This window comes from Zeus faber, assembly GCF_960531495.2.
Source record: "Zeus faber genome assembly, chromosome: 2".
In the NCBI taxonomy this organism is placed as follows: Eukaryota; Metazoa; Chordata; class Actinopteri; order Zeiformes; family Zeidae; genus Zeus; species Zeus faber.
In genome coordinates, this window is record NC_137189.1 from 20,732,279 (window position 1) to 20,747,104 (window position 14,826).

The following is a 14,826-nucleotide window of genomic DNA, read 5'->3' on the forward strand; positions in this document are numbered from 1 at the left end:
GTAGAGCAAAATATCTTAAATGAACTGTCATCATTCCTACATTGCAATATTAAGATTCAATGAGAACTAGAATTTCTTAAGTACATTTTATTCATGAAATAAATTAACTGTGTGGGAAGAGTAAGTGTTATTATAGATTTACTCATACTATTTAAATGTTTTATAGTCACTGCACATAAACCTAAAAATACTAAAGGAAAACCTGTGGTCCCCCAACCCCCAAGGCCCCCTACCCCACCCACCGACCCTCCATTTCCTAATAATTTTACATTTTCATTAAACACTTTAAATAACTATTATATTACTATTACAAAATTACTACTGTCCGACAATTATTTTAGTTTTATATTTATTTAAGACTGATAATTCGTAAAACAGGTCAGTGTAGAGCAGTGGCGTAAATGCATGTTACTTTCTAATGGAGACCCCCCCATGCTGACACATGGATTATTTCCTTGCCACATGGATAATTGCGATCACATGCAAAAATGTATGGGCTTGTTTGCGCTGACATATCATGAGTGCAATATATTTTGTGAATCGGACGCTAAGAAAGCGCAGATAGTGGGCACAATTGATGTACAACTTATGGTGCTACTGGTGGCCGCAATCCGTTTCTTTGTGAATTCGCCCGAGTGTAGAAGTGTGTACTTTTCCCTAATTGAATGTGATACTGACAGCCGAACCGAGGAGTGACCCTCTTCCACTGACCTATTGCATTTTGTTGTTTCCAAATGACCGAGAAAAGTCCAGGCTAATTGGCCATTAACTGTATTACACCGGAGAGGGAGACACCCCCAGCAGCCAGTGCTTGCTAATGCCTACGATTTACTATTTTGTTTGACAAATGGGGCTGAAGTATTGCATAGTAGGATTCCTAAAAATATATAATGCATAGATCATTTTGGGCGTGGAATTGCAGATGTGCATTTAAAACATTATATAAAAATGTATTTATTCAGAACTTGAGAATTAAAAAATGCCTCCCAATTTGCATTTGTTATTATCTTTGTGACTAAATAAATCCTCAACATATACTGTAGAAGGAAGGAAAATCTCTGACACCATGTTGAAGGGGTCTAGTGCCTTAAGTGTCTGCTGTACCTTGCCATACGTCCATCCGAGCTCGATCTTGTTCATCCCCCACAGTTCATGGATGTTCTCTGCCAGCTTGTCTCGGACGTTGTCCAGGTGAGGTGGCAGAACGACCTGGGGCCAAGTGGAACAAGGACAGATGGTTTAGTTGGAAAATCAGGAGCTGCCAGGGGGACAGCATCCAAAAAAAAGCAGTTGCGCTTTTTTCACCCTTGACTATGTAATTATAAGTTTTGTGGGGAATAATTTAAATTCACGGAGCACTTTGTCCTCATTTGCAGGCTGCAGTATAGTGCAGTGAAATATTCCAACTTAAATCAAACAGCCAGCATTTTTTCAGGTCAATATTGCAGAGGATTCTGCAAATATTACCCTGCTTGAATGTCACACAACTGTTTAAGGGTCATGTTTGTTGAATAACTACAACTGTACATATTAACACTTTACTTTACTTGTACTTCATTTCCTTGTGCATCCACCTCTCCGAGCCTGGAGTGCTGTACGCGAATGTAGGTGCCCCCATGCCTCACAAATATCACTGCGCAATCTTGGCCAATGACCACACCTGGGCCTTTCCACTCCGTACAACCCACCCGCTTGTAGTAGACTTTGTCCCATGTTTTGTATCGGTCATCAGTGGGCCTCAGTTGTTTACCAAGGCTCTTCGGATTCTCTCAGAGCATTCAGCTTCTGTAAATGCTCTCCTTGCAGCATGTAATGCTGTGATGTGCTGGGTTATCCACGTACTCACGCAGTACCTTCTAGAGCTTGTCAGTGAGAACCGAAGGCAGATTTGGGTTCTGCCGGAACACCAGCTGGTAGGAACTGTAGCCCAGTCTTGGGCTGTCTTCCAGCCACATTCGTTGTCTCATTTCACTCTCATCGGGATTTCAGTGAGGGTTTGATAAGCTGCAGTTGTCTTCACTTCAATGTTTAAGTTTTCAGCCATGTCCCTAATTTCTTCATCGTTGAATTCACCCCCATTGTCAAGTGCTTCACAATCTCCCTGCGTTTCTTGGTGGTGACAATGCTCCCGGCATTGAAGCGTTTGAAGGGGTCATGGCATGCAGATACCACACTCTCGGTTCGAGCAACAATTTCATCGTAGGTTGGGGCCATAGGAGAAACCCAATGCTGGCTTTTGCTTTGGCTTGCTCTATCTGAGGCAGATCTCAGTGTAGTGTAGTTTCAACAGAATTTTCAGTCTTTCCTTTGTTATGTTTTCTGTCACAGTGAGAATGTCATTCTCATTTTGGATCTCGCTTTCACCTGGGTTACTTTCATCTCTTATATTCTGTAGTGGACAGTGCCTCAGACTCCTGTTTTTCATACCAGAACTGTGGATTAACGCTCGCCTACTGGTAGACGAGCAGATGTGAAAGCATGTGTTTCTGAACTGTGTTCTTGTCAACGGCTCCATTCTGGTCACCAGATCTGGAAAAGCAGATGTAACACCCTCATCTAACCGCAGGGGGGTCAGTGAACTGTGATGAACTCGTAACTCCTCTACCTGTCTCACTCTGACGGGCATATAACAAACACGGACCCTAAGTCTGGACACCCCATGAGACAACAAGGCGACTCACAACCTTTGTGTTTCTAACCTTACTGCCCTTCTGTAAAAACACACACACACACACACACACACACACACACACACACACACACACACACACATACAGTTTATCACTGACGTCACACTGAGGTGTGAACTCTCCTAGGCCCCTGACCATGAAATGAGAACACATTCCTCAGGACCTTTCTACAATCCTCCTATGTGTTAAAGAAGAATTGTGTCAAGAGTATCATCATGAGTTATTTATTAAGTCAATCTGTAACCAAACTATTCGTTATCCGCCGACTAATGAAAGACGTGCCAATGGCCTGATTTCAATGTATTTCTTTCATGGACCCATCAGTGGCCGAAGATAATAAGTACCACCCGACATCAAGTGTCGGATTCACTTAACGAGTGTTGTATTTTCTTTTGATTAATAGTACAAGTATTTACTTGTTAAGCGAGTTGTTATTAACCAGTGTTTATTCTTCAGCATCCATTTCCTCATTCCAGAAGAACGTGCCCCGTTCCCACATGGTAGGTAGGGAACATAGCACTTAACATGTCACATATTTTAGTATTTCTAGGAATAAAAGCAATTCCCTTTAGCTTTATTAAAACATATTTGTAAAGTGTATTGCAAAAAATGCCTTTAGGAAACGGCATTCATTCTGACTTATAGCTACATTGACATTTATAAGCTTTAATTAACAATGCAAATGCAGACAGTACTTTTTATTCTTTTATCATATTACAGTTAAACCCTTTAGCCTCTGCTGTGCAAACCATACCTGTAAGACATCCAGATTTCAAGAGGTAGAGGATTTGATCTTCGATTGTAAAGAGGGGGGTGTGGAATGTAACACACAGTGGGATCCAAATTGATTAAAACTTAATTGTTAATCAACACAGTCGGTCATGCTTTAACTTATGAACTGTGTATTAAATTCATCTCAGTTAAGTGATTTAGGAAGGAAATATTGTCTTTGTTGAAAATTGCCATTCGAAGAATATCCCAGCTAAGATTTTGAGCTGGGAATTGATGTTGTAAGTTTACAAGAGCCTATCCCAAAACTTGGAACAGTATGTACACCTCTCACCTGGGTAGTGTCCACCGGGGTGGGGATGAAGGAGGCCTGGGAGAGGAACTGGGTGGTGCCCAGCAGGTCCCGGACCCCCTCGTGGTCCCTCTTGTACTCCTTCACAGGCTCCATGTGCATCTTCTCCTTGGGCAGCAGTGCTTCATAGCATGGGGAGTAACCGGCGGGGGGCAAGAACTTGAAATCTCCATGGCGACCGCCCAACAGGAAACGAACCCTGTGCACCAGACCAAGGAGGAAACCCTAATCTGAGTTTCTAACAATATTTTTTATACAAGGCTTTTATTCAAAGGTACTTTTTCCATGATATTAAATCATTTTTCCATGTTAACCCCTCATAAACACAGCACTGCTTTTATTTGATTCCTAAAGTCTTCGAGATGGAACTGTGCATCTTTGCAAAGACTATTTTGCTCCCAATTTCTTATATTTCGGCTTTGGAGCTCTTACTTGACACCCGCGGAAAAGCTGACGACGGGGAAGAAGAACCCGTCGATGTTGAAGTCCTCGAACATGCCCTGGACGGGCTGACCGTTAATCCTGAAGGACATGCTGGGGGCGCCCAGGTCCAGACAGCAGCTTACCACGTCGTCAGAGTTCAGCAGGTGCTGGTTAATGGAGGCTACCGCCCTGGGGATCCGGCCTAGACAGCACAGAGGGAGAGGGAGATTTATAGAGAGATAGCGAGAGAGAGGGGAGGTGAGGGGAGAAATGAATGGATGGCTGCTAGCAGCAGCAAAGTCATGGGAATGTAGTGCAGGGTGAGAGAGGTGAGTGGAGAATTGGAGGGTGGCTGATGGGGCTTTTAGTGGACTGGGGAGGGCCGTGCTTTTAGGGAAAGATGGGGACATCTTTGGGGGAGATAAGAAGGGACAGATAGAGTGACAGGGCTAGTTTTTAGCGCAGTGAGTGAGGCGAGGGTGTAGCTATGAAATAAGGTGTGTTGTTTGAAACTCTTCTGACATTTTAGACCTGTATTGTTTATAGTGCAAGACTTTTTTAAGACCTCATAAAATCCACAAACAAAAACACATGTGAGCACCTTTTTGAAGCTACTACCGGAGATCCATGAAAAAAGTTTTGTTTTGGTATTTGTTTGGCAACAAGCTTTGAAATCTCCAAAACCCACCACCTCACCCACCTGACCAGAGATGGAGTCCGTCAAAGCTGTAGGAGTAGAGGTCATCCCCGACACCATTGCCCCCCCAGCCCTCCCCGCCACCGGGGTAAGGGGCGTAGCCTCCAGTGTTGGCCCAGCCCACCCTCAGGTGGGAGGGCTCACTGGTCATAAAGTGATCCACCTGGTCGATCATCAGCTCAAAGTACCACTTCTTGTACTGGGCCGAGCCCTCGGCCATGCCCAGGAAGATGTTGGGCCTCATACTGGAACGGGAGAAGGGGGACAAGGAATCAGCAGAGGAGGGTAGAGTACTCAAAATGATACACTATAATTATAGTTAGTCGTAAAAGCATGAGTAGTTTATTTGATTCGACTAAAGTGTTAAACAGATTTTATTTAGTTCCTTCAGGGGATGTAACTAGGTACATGTAACTAGTTACTGTACTACCCACCTGAATGCAGCTTGAATGATTAAAAAAAAATACAAATCCATTCCCCTGTTAATTATTTTATTTTATATTTAATGTGTTTCCACATCTGGTAAACTTTTGTCATCAGACATTTTGGGTTCCTTTTGGCTGCACCGCTTTAGTGATACAGCCACAATCATACGTACCTACCTCATCATTACCTGAAAGTGGTAATTCTGCCAACGGAGCATATGTTTTTAAATCACTTGCTTTGTCCTTCATTCTGCGTTACCTTTGAACATCATTAACCAGTCGTGTTTGGAGGAGCAGGTCCCTCCTTGGAAGCAGGTTGTCACAGATCAGATTCTGATTGGTTCTCACGGCTACCCCGTTACAAACACAGAGGGAGCACAGGACGTCCAGAATCTGCAAGGGAGGACGGAAGAAATTACGGAAAGAAAGACTGAAAGAAGCTCATCTCTTTCTTATGGTCTCTCCATGCTATGACAGGCTGTCACTCTCCCTCTTATCTGTTTTATGAAGGTGTCACATAGTTTTACTCGTCTTTGCATGGCCCGCATGATGACAATTCACCTCGTTATTTTGTCTCAATTAAAAAAATGAACCACTCAATGACAATCTGGGCGTGCGTGCCGCCTATATAGCGTGTAGGATCGCACAATGGGTTCTCAATTCCACTCAAGGGGGCCACAGAATTCCACCTGCCAGTCCTGATCAGCAGCTGTTGTTTATGAGGATATCCCCCATGCCAAAGATCGCCGCATAAAACAAACATTGCGAGACGGTGGTGCGTTTACGCGGCATATAAACTGCATAGCTGGAGGTCATGGGAAAACAAACAAAGTAATTTGATGCGTGGCCGTTTTGCATATGACAAAGCCTTAAATAGATCGTTAATGGGCCAAAGACAGTGGGGAAGCTTGTGAGGTTGACCTGGCTTCACACTGTCTGAGGGCTTTACGAACTGACAAGATGTTGCACTATGTAAATCCTTTCTCAGCCACAAACGGACGTGTGCCGGGCTTAGCTTTGTTGTTCTCACCCGGAGAGACGGAGAGGAGTGAGGATTTTCGGGGAGGGGATCAGGCAGAGGGTAAGGCCTGCTACGGGGGGGGGGTTACCCTCCAATTCTGATTGTTGAGAACAGCATTTGGGTCTAAAATAAACTAAGATTATTCAGAGTGAACATTCTTCTGTTGAAAGGAATGAATGTTTGCTTGGCAAGTGTACATGTTTGAACAATTCCGCTCAGTAGGATAAAGCTATTAATTCATACACGTACAGATTAAATAGTCCCGGAGCTTTTTTACAAACACGGCATAGATTTATTATAGCAATTCCGGCAAGCTGTGATGAGCGATGCTCAAACGCTATCGCCGGTCTCTGTTGTTTAATTCTTTACTCTTTCCCCTTGTCCGGAGGCAAACAGCCAAGGGCTGTTTACAGACAGAAAGGATTCCACAGATTATTTATTTTTCCTTTGTTGAATTTCTACCTTGGTATGGGCAAAAAACATTTTGAAATATGCCGGAAGGCATTATGTTGACGTGGCTTCTACTCAGAATCTCTTATTATGTATGCAAGATCAGTTAACGTAGTGCTGAACCTCATATAGACAACGGACATTTACATTTACATACAGAATAGTCTACTGATGACAAACATTTAAACAAAACTTGTTCAAAGGATTAATGGTAATATGTCAAGCACCCAACAGCAATTAGCTAATCATGCCTGCATGGGATAGAAAGCGCATCTTCAGGAAATTCCATAGATTTTTTGAGAGTGATGACTTATATTCATTTCATGTTGACAGTGAGTGTCAACAGCTACAGTATCCTGATCAACACAAACAGGCACACACAATTAGCTTTGGAACAAATGGCATTTATCATCTGGTACTCCTCAAGCATATAAAAAAAGGAGGGTCTCGTGCATTTCGTTTCAACACTACTTCAACATTGGTTTTCTTTTCTCAGGAACAAGTCAGAAGAATTTGAGAAATTTTTTCGTAAATGGGGCCCTTAAGTTCACCGCCCATACGGTTCCTCCACCTTGTGGTTGCGTCCATGCTTGTAGAGCAGGGAGATGATGGAGTTGATGTGCCCCCTCTGGATGATGTTCAGCGCCTCGGGGCTCTCGACCAGGATGCAGTGAAGGACCTCTAGGATGCCTAGTCGGGTCAGAGACAAGAGTTATATCCATTCAAAGGCCAGATCCGAGGCCATGGCAATGACTTCATAAGTCACCCTTCCCCACAGTACTGACCTGATGACGACTCCAGCCTCTCCAGCTTGCTGACCAGCCAGTCCAAGTTTTGGGAGAACTGGGTGCAGTTGTTTCGGTTTCCGCAGATCAGAGAAGCTAGACAAACAGTGAAAACTTTATTCAGAACTTGGCTTGACTATACTTTTTAGGAATGCAAGCTAGCATTGAGCTAGCTAGCTGAGGGTTTTCTGAAAGCTACTGAAGTCCTTCACTGTCCTCAAACTTCAAGTCGAGGACTTGGCTTCAACTCTTGTGAGGTCTGTGGTAACATATGAATGGTAAAAAAAAGTTATGCAGGGGGTGAGAGCGCTGCGCTCTGAGAGTGCTCATGTGCTCCCCTCGAGGCCCCCTCTCTGCACCAGAGGATGACATTAAGAAGTCTCTGTGACTTTGCCATCTAATTTTTCACCATTAGGACTCTGGAACACTGGACAGATAATGGCGGCAGGATGATAATACGGATGCTTTTATGCTAGAGGAATACTGATGGGCGCTAAATCTATTTTAATTCTGCCAGTCTCTGAAAAGCCATCAGTCAATACCAACACGCGGGCAGGAGAAGCCACCTCCTGAACCAGGGAGGGAATGCACAATGTGTTGCACAGTGGGAATTTAAACAGCCTCAACAGACCAGAGAGCCTCCAGCCGAAACGCTCTGGAGACCGGGTTGGTGGGATGGGGGAAATGAGATGAGAAATAGAAACAAAACAACGAGAGAAGAGTAGAGGAGAGGAGTGTGCGTTTTGAGGGCAGACTAAATGGACAAATAATTCATCACGCAAGCCCCCGCCACCAGACTGCCTTGGCATCCTGCCGTGTGACCTCTGTGTTGGGACGGCGATGGGAAGTCTGAGCTGCCCAAAATGAGTGTGTTTGCATTAGTCTGTATGTATTAGGTGCCTGCGCTTGCCGTTTGCGTGTGTGTGTTGAAGTGCACACAGGGGATGATGAATACGAGGGCAGTCAAGGTGAGCGGAGGGGAGTATGCTGAGGGTAAAGCTACAATGATAGCGATGCAACTTGACTGAACTGTGAGTCCAGCGAAATGTCAAAGAACAAGAGGCATTTATTTATTTACACAAACCCTCTCTCTCTCTCTCTCTCTCTCTCTCTCTCTCTCTCTCTCTCTCTCTCTCTCTCTCTCTCTCTCTCATTTCTGGCATGCCTTCAGCCATCACCAGCTGTGGATTACAGATGGGGCGTAGAGGAGGGAAAAAGCAAGGTGGAGCGGGGGGATGTTTAGGACAGAAAGGGGTGTGTGGCGGGGGTGGAAACCCACAAGGCAAGGTGAACGCTGTTGCTAAAATGAGAAAAGTCAAGACTCTGCGAACACCGCCTGGCTCATGTAAACACAGGCTGCCGTGTACAAACATGGCTAACAAAGAGTGAATTTCACTTCTTCACGTCACCTATTCCACCAGATTCTACTAAATTTGTCACATCATGCTTGTCTTTTAAGTTTCAAAATGACAATAAAGCATTTTGGAAAAAAGAGAACATTTTGCTTGAAAGCAACTAAACTTCTGATAGCATGTTAGAGCTCCTAGAAAATCTACAGAATCATAGCTAAACATCCAATTTTCACTGTTTTCCCACAGTTATGTATTATTTATCTAAATGCTTGCATCACTGTATGCTAGATCAGTGATACAAATATCTAAATTTGGTGCCAATAAACACTTTTTTTCTTTTTTATTGAATTGAAAATTGTGTCAGGAGTGGTGGGAGTAAATCATAATAGGGACACTAAGTGTCCATGTCTACATAAGGTGACACACCAAACAGTGTGGACATTTTCTCATTTTTTTGGTGATAATTTCCTTCAAGATGTATTTTGTATATTGTTTTGCGTATGAAAGGAAACTGAAACATATCTTAAGTCTGATTTACATTGAATGCGTAGTCACATCAGACAGTCAGTTCTCCCTAGTGCCTGTCGGGTGAACTGCGTACAAAATATGTAAAAATGGGAGAGCTTGCTTTTTTACAGTAAAACAGTGAGTGGTTTGCTCAGCTGAACATTTACTATTTTCCATGAATGAGTTTAAACTCCCTTTATATTGTGTTTGCAAAGTTCAAACAAAATAAAAAATACTCATGTGGTGTGGGGATGGTGTGGTTTGAGCAGCCACACCTGTCCTGGGTCTAGGTAATTGGGCCCAGGAACAGTGTGGCTGTTCACCTGTTGCTTGTTAGAGTAATCAACGAGCAACAGGTAACCCCCCCCCCCCCCACACACACACACAGGAGAGGAGCCCTTGCTCCGGGCTTGTTCCACCTTGCCCACTTTCTACAATAAACTGGTGTGTTTTCAACCTCATCGTCTGTGTCTCTGTGCCAGAGGGCCCTGGAAACGCCACTGGGTTGGCATGTGACAGGCGAAACTGCCACAGTGGCACCTGAACAGTGACTCTCTGGCATGGGGAAGGGACACAGAAGGGCCGTCCGAAGACGCCCTGGAGCCACCAGTCGGTCAGCGGATGACCACAGCTCCAACACTCTCCCGACCGGGGGAGAAGCAGCCGCAGCAACCACCACGGGTAACTCCACCCAGTAGCCACCACCGGAGCCATCCAGCAGCGCAGCAGCCAGGACACACCTCCAAGCAGCCCCCGCAACAGCCAAGCCCAGCTACACTTCCACCAGCCAGCACAGCAGCCCGAGGCCCCATGCTCCGGAAGGCAGGAGGGGATAGTCTGCTTCGTAGCCCTGGGGGGGGGGGTTGCCAATTGACCGTGTTGTTCCGGGGAACCAGGTCCCAGACCAATTCAGTTTTGTTGGACACCTGTTTGTTTGAGGTGTGGGAACCCTGTATCAGAGTCCGGTGGTGTATTATTTTAAAGTATAGGCACCCCGTTTCAGAGTCCAGGCATTTTCTTTTTCTTTTCTCTGCTGGGGGGGGGGTAGGCCCGGCTAGGGATTCTGCCTGGCGTAAGTTTGGTGTGGGGGCTATGTGGTGTGGTTTGAGAAGCCACACCCGTCTTGGGTGTAGGTAACTGGGCCCAGGATCAGGGTGGCTGTACGCCTATTGCTCCTCAGCCTGTGGAAGGCTGGTAGAGCAATAGGCATGCTGTAGTGTCCTTGAGCAAGACACTCAACACCTATTTGCTCCTGCGCCTGTCGGCGTTTGAATAATTATAAGTCGCTTTGGATAAAAGTGTCTGCTAAATGTAATGTAATGTAAGGCGAAACTGCTATAACTCACAATTCACTTACATAAAAAGAGATTGACTAATGGTGAATATGACATCTAATGTTATTTTTTTTCAAATACATGATTTATTTACTTATTAGCCCAGTTCCAATAAAGAAAACTTGCCCAACGTCACTTCCGGTCATAGTGTTGGACCGAAACTTGTCGCATGAGTTTAAAAATCGGTACACATCTCGGACCCTCTATCGGATACGTAAATTCTGCACAGCAGCGTGTCACAGCTTTTTGTGTGCGTAATCTGACTCTCCATAGGAATGAATGGACTTCCAGTTTGTTGTATTCGGTGTGAAGCAGGCTTGAGCTTCTCCCAGGCTTCTGGGCCTCCCTTCCTGATTGCTGAGAATTATCTTTATATATTTTGCTCCATTCCCTACCCACTCCCATTTCATACATCATATGTGGATATTGTCAGGTGACACACACACACACACACACACACACACACACACACACACACACACACACACACATACACACACACACACACACACACACACACACACACACACACACACACACACACGTCTTACCCAGAAGTTCATACAGCAGGTTGAGTATGTCCTTCCATGCCGCACCGGCCTCCTCTCCAGCCATCTCGCTAAAGTGAGCAGCGCTGTCGTACAGGTTCATGCGGTCGATGCACTTGGAGAGGAGGGCCAGCATTCCCTGAGGACGGCAAGAATCTAATCAAACAGTCTTCTTTGGTTTGCTTGGGATTGCTGGTGACGTGCATGCCGAGAAGAGACGGAAAGTTTATCTTCGAACAGATACACAAATAATTTAGGAAAACGCCATTAGACATTTTTCCCCATTCATTACATTATTTAATAGAAGCTTTTGTCCAAAACGACTCACAATGTATTCATACACAGATGGACGCAGCCATCTGGAGCAGTTAGGGGTTACGTGTCTTGCTCAATGACACTTGAGCATGCTAGCAGGAGGAGCCGTGGATCGAACCGGCAATCATCTGACTACTAGATGACCCGATCTGCTTCATGAGCCACTGCCCAATTCAATATATAATCAAAAACTGGTATGCATTGCTCCCTGAAGTTTACTATTCAAGATGTTTGCGAAAACATCACTATCTTATTCTTGAGTTGCCTGTTGTCTTTTCAATCTTTCCTAGGTTCTTAACAATTTTGTGGCACCAAATAAACCACTCCAAAACAGCAGAGGCACTTGATTAAAGAACAAAACTAATTTCTTGTACAATCAAAAATCATTTCTGCTTGCATTTCCTTTACTTAAAAAAACAACAAAGAAACATCGACACCAACGGAAAATTTTCTGACAGTTTCATTTGAGCTTGGTGAGGCTAAATTCAACACAGATATTAGTAAAGTTAATGTCACCGGATCATATGTTTTTCAGCTGTGAGATCAGACCCCACCTCCTCTTTGAAGAGGTCCTGGCGCTTGATAAGGGAGCGGAGCAGGCCCTGCTTCTCCTCATGCTCCAGCTCTGAGTCCGGCTGTTTGAAGTACTGGATCAGGTCGCCCAGGGTCTGCAGCACCTCCTCCACGTAGTCGGCCACAGCCGTGCTCTCACCCGCCGTGGTGCTGTCCAAAGCCCTGCGGCAGGTCAGGGCAGGTCAACGGAGATGGAGAGGGAACAGGGAGGAACGACAGTGACAAGTCTGCATTAGGCCATGGGCCCCATTTGATAAGATTTTGTCTCTGGGACCCCAATCTGAGAAGATTTTTATCGTTATATATGACTTTATATCGTTATACTAATTGAGTCTAAACCTGTTCACCGGTCTATATTCTAGTTAAGGAGATAACAGTTAAACTAGGATGAAAACAGTAACTATTGTAGATTATCTAATGATGTCTTTCAATGAAATAAAATAGTTCAATAATTAATCACTTTGCTGGGGACCACCTGGAAGCTCTTGAAGGACCCCAAGGGGCGCCCCGGACCCCACGTTGAGATCCACTGATCTACACCATAATCAAAATATTCTCTGATCTTTTAGTGCTGGCTGGGAATTGAGCGAGTGTGAGACAGAGAGAGCGAGCCGCAGCAAGCAGCGATATCAGCAGATACTGACCTCAAAATGATGAGACTGAAAATGAGTCTTCCCGCATTGATAAATGTTCCCTTTTAGTGGAGATGACGGACAGAGGGAGAAAAAGTACCGCGGGTCACCGCTTTTCCAAGTCTATATTGTCTGACCGACCGCTGTTGAATCCCATTGGTATGCTTCACACGCACAGTGGAACTGCCATAACCAACATACTGTACAGCATGTCTTTCTAACTTTTAGAGGAGTTGGAGGACGTTTTTCTTTCACCTGTTAGCTTTCAACATAACATGTGTACAGTATGTGTGTGTGTGTGCAAGAGAGAGAGAGAGAGAGAGAGAGTATGTTTGCAGGAGCTGCCGTCAATTTACTTGATGAAGTCGCTGAAGAGGCGGGTGGTGTTGCGGATGATGCGCGCGGCCCGGGACTCCTCATGTTGACAGCGCTGCAGGATCAACCCGTCGTCCATGTGGCCCTCAAGGTGTAGGCAGGCCTGGTGCGTGGGCACACACACACACACACACACACACACACACACACACACACACACACACACACACACACACACACACACACACACACACACACACACACACACACACACACACACACAGTCTCCCCTATTGTTTATCACTGACGTCACACAAACTACATTATTTACACTTATATGTTTTCATTTCAGGTTATCTACACGTAGCTACCTCATATTATTTTTTTCACTGCAACATGTAGATTCTGCTGTAATTTGAAATTTTCTTTTTTGTTTTCTATTTGCTTTGGCAATGTAAATGTATGTTTCGCCCCACACTTTGAATTTAACCGAATTGAGAGAAAGAGACAGAGAGAGACAGAGCTTTCTAGATTTGTCCTGTACATCCCAACCACTAACTGATGTTAAGAAGATATGACATCCCTCACAGGTTGTTTGCAACAGTATCTAAAGGAGCAAAAATCATGGCATACATTCACATTCGACAATTGCGATAATAAATGATTCCAGATCCCACAGCCCAAGCGGACACACACCGCTGCGTGTTTGTGTGTGTGCTCCTGAAACCTGATTTGCTTTGATAAAGCGGGCTAATCACATCGACTTAGGAGTGTGGGGGTGTGTGTGGGGGTGATTACCTCTAACATTGAAAGGGGGTGCTGGCATGCCATCATGTCTAGGTCTGGACACTTGGAGGTGCGCCCAGAGATGAGCAACGGTACCATTCCAGCACCTTCCCAGGCTCATGCCCTCGCCCTCTCACTCTCCACCTCACCCCCCCCCCCCGTCCCCTCAGCCCCCACCCAGCCCTCCATCAGCATTTAAATAGTGACATTGGGATGGGGTAGGTGAGTGTTAAGTGGGTACTGTGTGCACTGCTAACGTGCTAGTGAAGTGACGCTTGACGCAGGTATTGACATGAAAAATGGAAATATCTGGGGAATATATCCAATAAACCTCACAGTTAACTGTACACAATGGACTTATATGACACTTTATTGTACGCAGAAGGAGGTAAACCCCCCAATCAGACCATCTGATGCTTTCAGATGTCAGTTCCAGGATGGACTTATCATCGCACAGTCGGGTTATCTTTAACCTAGCGACGAACGGGTCTTCTGGACTGATATTTCCAGAGCGCTCTGCTTGCTGTTCTTTAGTCAAAAATGGTTCCGGTATCTATGGCAACTCCTGTGGCAACTGAGGAAGTGGGCATCCATATTTTTGCTTGTCCGGTCGATACATGACTTTAAATAAAACTTCAGATTCTACGCATTCATTGAAGATTACTGTAAAAAAAAAAAAAGGCATAATGTCATATAACACTAACATACGCTTAAACTTGTCAAGCATTAATAGTTTTTTTTTTTTTTAAACCTTGATTTTTGACAGGCAAGCAGACTGACATGCTTTAAAAGAACGATGGCTTTTCTTGGACATACTACATCACCATTTGGCCACTCCACTTCCTTTCGGCAGGTTGCGGGTTGATGACAACACCAAAGAGAAGCTTTTACC

At 44.8% G+C, this 14,826-nt stretch overlaps 1 protein-coding gene across 2 annotated transcripts in view; it reads right to left on the reverse strand.

Annotated features, from left to right (window-relative positions):
* ryr3 (ryanodine receptor 3) overlaps positions 1 to 14,826 on the reverse strand; it is a 126,609-nt gene that overhangs the window by 75,689 nt on the left and 36,094 nt on the right. For both annotated transcript variants that reach the window (XM_080024059.1, XM_080024058.1), the window contains 10 exons: positions 13,190 to 13,311; positions 12,183 to 12,363; positions 11,317 to 11,452; positions 7,573 to 7,668; positions 7,359 to 7,477; positions 5,576 to 5,709; positions 4,895 to 5,136; positions 4,204 to 4,396; positions 3,754 to 3,970; positions 1,105 to 1,209 (listed from right to left, as the gene is read on the reverse strand). In XM_080024059.1, coding sequence (XP_079880185.1) covers positions 1,105 to 1,209; positions 3,754 to 3,970; positions 4,204 to 4,396; positions 4,895 to 5,136; positions 5,576 to 5,709; positions 7,359 to 7,477; positions 7,573 to 7,668; positions 11,317 to 11,452; positions 12,183 to 12,363; positions 13,190 to 13,311 — 1,545 coding nt within the window. The remainder of the gene's footprint in view (positions 1 to 1,104; positions 1,210 to 3,753; positions 3,971 to 4,203; positions 4,397 to 4,894; positions 5,137 to 5,575; positions 5,710 to 7,358; positions 7,478 to 7,572; positions 7,669 to 11,316; positions 11,453 to 12,182; positions 12,364 to 13,189; positions 13,312 to 14,826) is intronic.